At 19.5% G+C, this 12,434-nt stretch overlaps 3 protein-coding genes across 3 annotated transcripts; 2 read left to right on the forward strand and 1 right to left on the reverse strand.

Annotated features, from left to right (window-relative positions):
* Positions 1–790: 790 nt before the first annotated feature.
* On the forward strand, positions 791–5,520 carry PF3D7_0303200 (HAD superfamily protein, putative; the record flags this gene model as incomplete). The annotated part of the gene is made up of 5 exons (XM_024473159.1): positions 791–792; positions 1,009–4,237; positions 4,351–4,451; positions 4,637–4,715; positions 5,443–5,520. Coding segments are annotated over 5 exons (3,489 nt in total).
* A 721-nt stretch (positions 5,521–6,241) lies between these two features.
* Positions 6,242–7,019, reverse strand: PF3D7_0303300 (DNA-directed RNA polymerases I, II, and III subunit RPABC2, putative; the record flags this gene model as incomplete). The annotated part of the gene is made up of 2 exons (XM_001351072.2): positions 6,242–6,702; position 7,019. Coding segments are annotated over 2 exons (462 nt in total).
* A 2,620-nt stretch (positions 7,020–9,639) lies between these two features.
* PF3D7_0303400 (palmitoyltransferase DHHC1) lies at positions 9,640–12,347 on the forward strand (the record flags this gene model as incomplete). The annotated part of the gene is made up of 8 exons (XM_001351073.1): positions 9,640–10,947; positions 11,039–11,112; positions 11,255–11,295; positions 11,436–11,551; positions 11,656–11,783; positions 11,918–11,998; positions 12,118–12,181; positions 12,309–12,347. 8 exons carry the CDS (start codon positions 9,640–9,642, stop codon positions 12,345–12,347), a joined length of 1,851 nt encoding a protein of 616 aa, XP_001351109.1.
* Between the last annotated feature and the right edge of the window lie 87 nt (positions 12,348–12,434).

Raw genomic sequence — 12,434 nt, forward strand, 5'->3', positions numbered from 1 at the left:
TTATTATTTTTTTTTTCTAATTTTTTAAATATAATTATTAAATACCACACAAACTTGTAGACTTGAATTTTAATTTTTCTTTCATTTTTTTTTTTCCTTCTGTTTATATATATATAAATATTAATAATATGACATTTTATATTCTTTCAGAATTAATAATATAAAAAAAAATAAAAATAATAAAAAATAGTAACATGAAAAAAAATAAATTTATTATAAAATTCATTGAACAGCATTTTTATATTATTTTCTTTTGTACACATATATATCAGTGTAATGAAATATATAATATATTATAATATACGAGTATATACATATATATATATATATATATATAAATTATTTTAATTTTATGTATTTTTGGTAAAATATATTTTTCTTATTTTTTTTTTTTTTATTTTATTTTTTTTTTCATCATTTTTTCAATTTACTCCAACCATTTTCTCACATATATGAAAATTGTATATATTATACATACATAAATATATATATATATATATATTTTTTTTTTTTTACTATTATTTAAAAATGGGAACAATTTAATATTTATTAAAGTGGAAACTTGAAATTTTATAAGTTCAAAATATTATTTTAATTTTTTTTTTTTTAAATTGAAAAATATAACAACCCAATAAATACCCACCAAGGATAATATATGAATAAAGATATATATTACATATATATATATAATATATCCAAGTTGCCTTTTTTTTTTTTTTTTTTTCATTTTATTTTTTATGGAATATAACTTATGTCAATTTGTTGAGTATAAATTATATCTCGGAAAATCATGTAATAATATTTTGTATATGTACAATGTATACACATATATAATTATATTAAATGGAAAAGAAAACCTCCCACATATATACATATATATATATATATATATATATATATTTATATTTATTTATTTATTTATTTATTTAATCATATATCATTGTATACTCATTTATACCTTTGTCCATTATTCCTTAATTTTTTTTTTTTTTTTTTTTTTTTTTTCAGGTGGGGAAAAATTGTTAGTAGTGTCTCTAATGCTCTAGATTTTAATCAAGCAACCCTTAGTGGCTGCATAGATATTATTTGTATAGAATCTGAAATAGAAAATAAATTAAAAAATGACAAAATAGAAGTTATATACAAATCTACTCCTTTTCATGTACGTTTCGGGAAAACCAAATTATTACGATCGAAAGAAAAAATTGTAAGCATTTTAGTAAACGGGAAAAGCACTAATTTACATATGAAATTAGGAAGTGCAGGAGAAGCATATTTTGTTGAAAAAACATATGAAGACGTTGAAGAAGATCTAGAAACTTCACCTTTGTCCTCCCCACGTAATGAATATTATTATTTGTATGATGACCAACATATTGATAGCTGTAGTATTGATGAATCACTTAATAATTTCAAAAGTGATGAAGATGACTCAGATAAAGTTTTTCTTATAAATACTGCTGAAGAAAGAAAAAAATCAACAGATAAACATTCAAAAACAGAAAGAAATAAGAGTAAGAAATATAAAGATACAAAAGAAGAACATAAAAAAAATAATTCATTCATAAAAAAAGAAAGACAAGCTGAAGAAAATACACATGATAAAAAAAATCATGGAAATGATCAAGATAGTGATAATGATGAAGATGAAGATGACGATGATATTATTGATCGTAATATTAAACAATTTAATCTTAGTGACAAAAGAAGAGAAGAATTTGATGATCAAAATATAAATTCGGAATGGTCTTGGTCATGGGGAAGATTACCACATTTAAAAACACACGATGCTGTTTCAGACAATAATAATTCTATCAATTCTTCTGTTAATAAAAAAAGACATAAAAATAAAATTAAAACAAAAACATATTATAAAAAAAGTGAATCAGTTAATGAACATGCTACCAGTAAAGATGATCCAGTATATATACCCAAAAGAAATCTTAGTGAATCACATGTCAGAAAAACAGGAAAAAAAAAAAAATTAATCAAAGACAGAAGTTATGATGCACACAATAATGGAAAAAAAAAAAACATACATAATAATACCAGCGTGGCACACAAAGAAAAAAAAAAAGATAATACACAACATTCTTCAAAAGACACTAACCCAAATAAAACACATCAAAATAATCATGATCAAATTAAAGAAACTTTAAAAAAGGATAGAAAATTTAGTGACCCTACAGGTCTTAGTCAAGTTAAACCATCTAATGAACCAAAAAGAAAAACTATTGCACATATAAGTAATCAAAAAATAAAAAATGAATGTAACAACAATCAATCAATGAAAGATCAAATTGAACAAGCAATCAAAGAATCTAATACAAATATGAACGTAAAAAATGGTAAACTTAAAGAAAAAGAAACTAACATGGAAAAGAAAGAAGCGGATGCAGATAAAAAAGGAAGTTTATTAGAAAACATGTTAAAAAATAGTAATAATATTAGAAAACATTCTAAAAATATTAGTAAATATGCTGATAATAGAAAAAAATCAGATAATAAATTAATAGATGTAGAAAGTAAAGTTAAAGAAGTTGAAAATGAAAAAGACAAAGAAAAAGAAAAAGCAAAGGAAAAGGTTAAAGAAATTATGATAGAAAAAGTACGAGAAAAAGAAAAAGAAAAGTTATATAAAAAAGGAAGTATTAAAGCTAATGAAAAAGATCATACCAAAGATAATACTAAAAGTAATACAAATGAAAAATCAAAAGATAATGCAAGTGATAATACAAAGGATCATACAAAAGACATTACAGAAGATCATACAAAAGATATCACAAAAGATCATACAAAAGACATTACAGAAGATCATACAAAAGATATCACAAAAGATCATACAAAAGATATCACAAAAGATATCACAAAAGATATCACAAAAGATCATACAAAAGATATTACAAATGATATTACGAAAGATAATATAAACGGACATAACAAAAAACAATTAAAAAAAGGAATAGATAAAAAACCCAGCTCATCATTAGACGATTATACACATAAAGAAATAGATTCAAATGATGATAATAATAATCATAATGACAATAATAATAAACGAAGTCATTCCAAAGGAGACCAGGATGCTATTTTTGATGATGATATTCAGAATAGAATAGAATGCAGCTTGTGTGGTCATCTTTTATTAAATCAAAATATAGATAACGAACAAAATGATTATAATATAGAAATACATAATAAAAACATTTTTGAAGCTAATATTGTTACTTATGATCAAATAGATAAAAATTCTAATTTATGGTATCATCCATCACTTGTATTTAGATTTGATAAAAAAGATCCTTATTATCCTTCCAGAGTTGCTTTACCTTTATTAGCATCTTGGGTTGTATTCAATCAACCATTATCTATTTTGGCTGTGGAAAAATTATTAAATTCATCCTTAACCCTTTCTGAGGTAAAGGATAAAAGCTGGAGAAATTGGTTTGGTGTCTCGAGTACAGAGTATGATAATACAACAAATAATAAGAGTACGAATAAAGATACAAAGACAAATAATCAAATAGAAGATAAAAAAAAAAAAAAAGAACAAGGTGATAAAAGTAATATTATAGAAAGAAAAAATTCCAAAGATTCGAAAAGTAAAAGAGATACACTACACTCATTACATAATCAAAGTGAATTAAGTAAAAGAAGTAGTGTTAGACGTAGTGAAGATAGAATCCGAGTAAGATATCGTAAATCATTAAGGCCAACATCTGAACAATTACAATCATTAAATTTAAAAGAAGGTGCTAATACAATTACATTTCTAGTTACATCTTCTTTACAAGGTACAAAAAGTATCACAGGAAATATATACTTATGGAAAAAAAATGCGAAAATTGTTATATCAGATGTAGATGGTACTATAACTCGATCAACAGTATTAGGACATATTATGCCTATTGTAGGTAAAGATTGGTCACATGTAGGTGTTTCTCAATTATTCAACAAAATTAATAAAAATGGATATCATATCTTATATCTAACAGCTAGAGCTATTGGACAAGCAGATTCAACTAGAGAATATTTATTCAGACTAAAAAAAAATGATAATAATAAATTGCCAGATGGCCCCTTAATTTTAAGTCCAGACAGACTCTTTCCTTCATTCAAAAGAGAAGTTATTGATAAAAAACCTTACATTTTTAAAATAGCAGCATTAAGGGATATAAGAAATCTATTCCCCCTCAATCACAATCCATTCTATGCAGCTTTTGGAAATACCGAAAGTGTACGAAAAAAAAAAAAACAAAATAAAATAAAATAAAATAAGTCAATATATATATATATATATCTAAATATATATGTATATATTTTATTTTATATATATTTATATTTATATAGGATCATAGAGCTTATATATCAGTAGGAGTACCGGAAGCAAAAGTTTTCATTATAGACAATAGAGGAATTGTCCATCACGTTAATTCGACATATGCTAAAACGTAAGATTAAATAAAAAAAAAATTAAATAAAACCTAAATATATAATATTTTATGTGCATAATTAATGTATATATATATATATATATATATATGTATATATTTTTTTTTTCCACATTTAATTAATATATATTTATGAGTTTATTTATTTTTATATCATTTTATATTATTTACTTCCTATTTTTTAGTTATGAAACTATGAGTGAAATAACAGAGCATATGTTTCCTTGTATTAAAAATGATAAAAAGAGAGAAGATGATGATCAAGTAAAAAAAAAAAATAAAAAATAAAATATATATATAATATATATATACATATTTTTATTATTTTATAATTTTTTCCCCCCTAATTAAATATGTAAAACATAATATATATATATATATATATATATATAAATTCATATTTACTTGTATAAATGATTCTTACATGTTACTATAATATACATATTTTATTTCCAAATACACTAAAATGTAGTCACACACATGTAAATTGCTGTTGTCATTTTGATCTTTTTATATTATAATATATACTAAAATATATATTTGTGTTTAATCATTGTTTCACTTTATTCAACTGAATTAAAATTTAACTTTCAAAACACACTAAAAAAAAAAATTTTTTTTTTTTTTTTTAAAACCAAAAATATATATATATATATATATATATATGTATATGCTTAAACTGATTTGTTGTCCTTCCTACATATATATATACATATATCATTCATGTTTATTTATAATACATAATTTGCCTGTTTTATGTTTATAGTTTTATAAAATTAAAAAGAAAAAAGTTCAATAATGTTATTATATAAATATATTATATATATCCATGAGAATTATTTAAATTTATGTTCTATAAATATATAAATGTATTACATATGTATGTACAAATATATAGACCATAAATATTTAATTATTTTTCTTTTCTTGTCTATTCTTTTGTCACATATTATATAATATAATGTTTTTCTTTCTTTCTTTTTCTTTTCAGTATAATTCATTTCAGTATTGGAAAATCAATAGCTTATCCTTTTATGAAAAGTATATGAATGTTAGTGACAGTAGCTAACTTTAATAATTCACTTATTTTCTTATTATATTATTTTATCTTAGTTTTAATTTAAAATATTTTTTCCTTCTTTTTTTTTTTTTTTTTTTTTTTGTTGTTTTCAAAAAAGTATGCATTTTTAATTTTTAAACATATAATATATATTTATTTCTACTTATATTTATGTGTACATTTTTATATATTATAACAAAAAGTAGTATTTTAAATTTATAAAATAAAAAATAATTGTTTTTAATATATAAATATGTTTTTTTTTTTTTTTTTTTCATTTGTACTTCATATTGTTAACTTCTTTTTAAAAAAATTAATCAAAATACAACTAGTATCTTTTTAAAAGTATAATACTAGTATTTGTTATAAATGCATTTTAGAAGATCTACATAAAAAAATATGTACATATATATATATATATATATATAATATTTCTTTTCTATTTTTTTCTTTTTTTAATTTTTCTAATTTTTTTTTTTGTTTTTATATGATAAATATTGTTATAATAACTAAAAAAATAATAAAGTACACAAACGAATATATAAGATTCAAAAAAAAAGGAAAAAGAAAAAATATATGTATAAATATATATATATATATATATATATATAGACACGTATATATCCTTGTATATACATCATTTTATGATTGCACAATGGCTCTTTTAAAAATAAATAAATATACATATATTTATACATATATATATATTAAATATATACACATTTTATTATCAATCAATTATAAGTTCATCTAATCTCCAGTCTTCATAACTTCCATTCGGTAAATATCTTCTTAAAATAAATGGAATGGATTTATTATATAATTCCTTTTCAGCTATAACTAAAGGATCATTATTTAAATAATTATCATACTCATTTTTACTATTTATCATATCATTTGATGTCTCTATAGGTATGGTTAAGGGTGCGTTCATACTTATTTGTAAAGCTCTAGTACCTATAATTCTAGCCTTCTCATATTTAGTTAAATATGGACTAGTTATTCTAATATTATCTTCATTAGCCTCAGAATTTTCATAATCTGATTTATTGTCTTTCTTTATTTGATGATCTGTTATTATATCAATATCATTTTCATAATTCTCACCATCATCACTATCAATACCTTGACCAAATTCATCCCCCATAAAATCCTCATCCTCATTTAAGTAATTATCATTAAAGCCATCCACTAAAAATAAAGAAAAAAATAAAATAATCATATAAAAAATAATCAAATAAATGAATCACATGAAATAATTATGGTACAATGGTTCATACATACATACATATATATATATATATATATATATATATATATATATTAAGCAAGTACGTAAAAAATATAAACATAAATATTTATTCATACTTAATTCAATTATACATAAACATACATACATATATATAATATCACGTCATTATGTATTATAATATATTTATTTGTTTTCTTCCTATTCTTTGTTTTTTTTTTTTTTTTTTTTTTTTTCTCATTATAAATATATTATTACTTTTGTTTCTATATAAGATGGAAATATAAACTTGTACAAAAGATTATAAATAACTAATAATATTATTAATATATGGCAAAAGTATTTAACTCCATAAAAAATTTTAAAAGATAAAACAACATATGAAATTCATATATTTTTTTTTCTTTCTTTCTTTCTTTTTGTTTCATATATATAATATAAATATATATATGCTTTTATTTATTTATTTATTCATATAATATTCATTTTATTATATTTTTTTTTTTCAAAAACTAAAATAAAATAATATAAAAAATTAGGAGATTAAATGAGGAAAAAATAAAATAACTTATATAAAGGATTAATATTGTTATAATATATATATATATATATAATATATATAATTATTTATATTTTTACTATATATTTTTTTTTTACCCAATATGAAATAAATATAATAAAATTATACTTGATTTTTATTTATTTTATATATTTGATTCATTTTTTTATGCCTATATATATATATATATATATATATATATATATATTATAATATATTATAAATTATTTTTATGCATATATATACATATATATATATAATATATATAATTATATATTTATTTTAATTCCATAAAAATATTCATCATCAATGGGTATAACAACATTATAAAAATACATATTATTTAAGTAATTATTATATATTTTTTTTTTCTTTTGTATGTTGACGCAAACTTTATAAAAATATAAAGTTTAATATATTTTATATATATTATATATAGAAGTACCTTTAAATTTCATTTTTTTGAAATATATGACATATAAGAATAATATATATAATTTTTAGTTTTAAAAGTATAATGAGAAAGTTCATATGAATATGCTATATAGAATAATAATATTTTATATATTTAAGTTATTCATTTATTGTGTATTATGAATATATTTCATTAATATTTTCATTCTTGATCTACGTCCTATAAAAAAATATTACTTTTTTACGGTCATTTTTTTTTTAATTTTTTTGCACGTAGAAAAATATAATATAAAAAAAAATCATATAAAAATATATATCTTTAGTAAAAAGTTTTTTTTTTTTTTTTTTTTTTTTTTTTTTACATTATATATTTAAGAATTGTACCCCGTTAATTCTTAAAAATGCTGAATATCCTTTTACCTTTTTTTTTTTTTTTTTTTTTTTTTCATTTTTCTTGTAGACCCGCAAGAACTTATAAATACGTCCGTTAAGTTATCTTTGTATTAAAATCAAGTGCATATAATTTAAGTTCATATGGAATATTGTATTTCCTTTTTCTTATTATAACACATATGTATGAGTCCATTTTTTTTATTTTTAATTATATTGAATAAGACCTTTTTTTATGGCTTATATAAATTATAAGACAATTTAATAGTATAATAATTTCTTTATACATTTAAAATTATGGATATGTAATTATTATTGAGTACTTTTTTTTTTTTTTTTTTTTTTTTTTTTTTCCCATTTAAAAAAAAATAAAAATTAATTATAAAAATAAAGAAAATAAGGATATATATAATATATTATTATTATTATGTGTATATATATATGGTAACCCTTTAACTTAATTGAAATTTTTTTTTTTTTTTCTTCCTTTTTTGTATGTTCACAAAATAGGACAAATAGTTACGTAATTTTAAAAAGAGGAGAAAATACTCATATCGATTTTAAACTTATATAATATAAAAAATTATACATAAGTAAATGTAAAAAGAATAAAACATTTTATATACTTTGTCGTGTTAATAAGTTTTGGAATAAGATATAACTTAAAATTTTAACATATCATTTGATAAAAGTATTATATATATATATATATTTATTTATGTATATATAATATATGAAAAATATAAATATACATGTATTTATGCGTCTGTGCAAATATATATATATATATATATATATATATATATATATATATATATATAATATTTATATAAATATATATTTACACATATATTTCTTTAATGGGTTAACATATATAATATTTAATATATAATATATATATTTAATATATATATCCTGGACGAAGGAAATTAAATAATATTTATGTGGAGAATAAAAAAAAATAAAAAATAAAAAAATTCTAAATTTCACCTAAGGTTTATGTGCAGTATGCTTTATATATTCTTCTTTTTTTTTTTTTTTTTTCTTTTTGTTAATATATTAATACTATATTAAATTTTAATAATAATTAAAATTATATATAGTTGTTAAACAATATGTATATGTATATGTATATATATATATATGTTTATCCATATTTATGTAAATATTTCTTAGTATATACCATTTGTTATTTTATATATACATATACTTTTACATTTTTATATATTTTCATTTTTTTCATGTAATTACGTCTATTTTGATTTATACGAAAAGGAAGAAGAAATATATATAAAATATATACATATTAATAATATATGTATATATTTCTGTCAAGCACACATAATATTAATATATGTAACCTGTTTTACACACCCCCACCCCCCTCTTTTTTTAAAACCTGATTTTATTTTATTTGAATTCGTTTTATTTTATTTTATTTGAGTTCGTTTTATTTTATTTTATTTTATTTGAGTTCATTTTATTTTATTTTTATATCCCCCCCCATTGATTAAAAATGAATGATAATGAGAGCTTAGACAGCGAGGTACTAGAAAAACAATATGAAATAATAAAATACGCGAAATATCAAGATTTTATAAGACTGCAAATATTAATACAACCATATCTTTTAAACAATGACATAGAAATGTTGAATTCTATAAACATCTTACATTGGGCATGTTATTGTGGTTTCACAGAGCTTGTAAAGAAATTGATAAGTTTTAATTGTGATATAGAAAAAGAAGATTTAGTAAATAATGATACTCCTATTTATTATGCAATTAAAAATAGTAATTACGAAATAGTCTTATTATTAATAAAATGTTTTGGTATATCTATTTTATTTCATAAGAATAGAAGGAGAATGAGCCCCTTCTTAACAGCTATATGTGAATTTAATGAAGATAAAATTTTAGAAGCTCTACATATATTAGAATTATTATATATGAATGGTGTTAGTCTAGAAGAACAAAATGAACATGGACAAACTGCTTTATTTTTAAGTGTTAAGAAAAATAATATAAGTACTTTACAATGGCTATTAACCAAAGAAGTAAATATTAATCATAGAGACTTCTATGGAAATACTGTTTTACATATAGCTGTACGACATTGTGATATTGACATATTAAGATTATTATGTGATTATGGCTGTTTAAATATGGTTTATTATTCATCTATTGAAAATAAAAATACAAATGTTTTTCAATTATGTATTAAAAATAGATATTTTCTAGTATATATATTATTAAAAAAATGGGTATTACAAAATAAAATATGCTCAAAATTAAAAATATGTAAAACCATTTATGCCTTTTATTTTTGGTTTTTCGCAATATTAAATCTTATTGTTTACTTTAATATAGCTCACTCATTTTCTATTATCAACAAATATCATTTTAAATCACTCATTTGGATTACTATATGGTTTTTTCAACAATTCTTATGGTGCATGCTGTACTTTAAATCACCAGGATTTTATAAAGAAAATCATATGTTCAATAAAAATAAAAAAAATATACAAAGTAGCAAATATAAAAATTCTAATCCAATGTATAATGGAACCTTCAAAACAAATGCAGAATATCAACTTAATAATATTGAAAGGGAAATATTTCAAATTAATAAAAAACTTATTTCTACGAATTTTAATACGCTCACACCTATTAATCATGATCAAGCGTTATCCAATAAATATAATGACATCTTAATAAATCTAGAGTATCAAAAATTGTCTTTATATTCTCAGGTTTCTCAGGAAAGAATAAATTCCTTGGATGAGGACTACAGAAATGCAATTTTATATAATCAAAATCCAAGGGTAAAATCAAATCACAAATATTTATATATATCAACAGTATTGCATATATATATATATATATATATATTTTTTTTTTTTTTTTTTTTTCTAGAATATTTGTGTGACCTGCAATATTATAAAACCTCCAAGGGTTCATCACTGTGCTGAATGTTTCCACTGCATAGTGTAAAAAATAAAATTAAATTAAATAAAATTAAATATAAATAAAAATTAACAATTCTAAACATTAGGATAAAAAATAAATGTCTTTAAAAAAACATAAATTTGTACTTTTTATATTTTTATATTTATTTATTTATTTATTTAGACATCAAGATCATCACTGTGTATGGGTTGATAACTGCATAGGTAAACTAAATATTTTTAAATAAATAATATATATATATATATATATATTATATATATATTATATATTTATATTATATATATATGTGATTGTTTATTCTTTTATCATTTTATATATGTTTTAAAATTTCATCTTTTTACAGGAATAAAAAACCAGCGCTGTTTTTACATGTTCATCTTCTGCATATTTGTTTTACTACTATATAATTACTATTATGTTTATTTATATTTCCATTTATTCCAAGCAACAATCAACTATGTAAGTAAAATAATGTAATACAGAAATCGATATTTTTGTTATATTTACATATAAATAGTAATATAACATACCTTTGTATTTGTTTATTTATATTTATTCTTTAGGCTTTTGGATCGTTGGTCATTTTATGTAATTTCATTAACGTAACGCTATTTGCATTTATTACATATTTATTTGCAAGAAATACAAGAACGATTTTGACGAATGTCACTTTTTACGAGCACTATAAAAAGTAATCACAAATAAATAAATATATAGAATATATGTTTTTTTTTCTATATGACACTGTGTATATGTTCATATACATAAATAAATAAATATATATATATATATATATATATTAATGTTTATTTTTTTTTTTTTTAGACCTAATCATATAACCGATAAATACAATACCGATTTAAGATGTTGGGATTTCCAAAATTTAAACTTAAAAGGAATATTAAAGTAAAAAAATAAAATAAAATAAAATAAAATGAAGTAAAATAATATTCAAATAAGATAAAACGAACATTTTAAAAAAAAACATATGAGAAAAATATTATATACTTTTTTCTTTTCTTTAGAAACATTTATTATTTTTGGTCCTTAAATTATGATGAACCATATATTAGACAATGCACAAAAACGGTAATAAATCTTGACGTAACAAAATATAAAAATGTATATATATATATATATATATATATATATATTTATTTATTTATTTATATGTAATAATTTATTTATTATATATTATTTTATTTTTTCTTTACAGTCTAATGATGTGTGTTATACATTAATATCAAACACATGATACGAAGAAATGTTCATTTATTTCGAACATTTAATATTATATATTATTTTTATCTGTCACATAAATAAATTATTAATCCTTTCTTTA

The sequence above is a fragment of the Plasmodium falciparum genome, assembly GCF_000002765.6.
Source record: "Plasmodium falciparum 3D7 genome assembly, chromosome: 3".
In the NCBI taxonomy this organism is placed as follows: Eukaryota; Apicomplexa; class Aconoidasida; order Haemosporida; family Plasmodiidae; genus Plasmodium; species Plasmodium falciparum.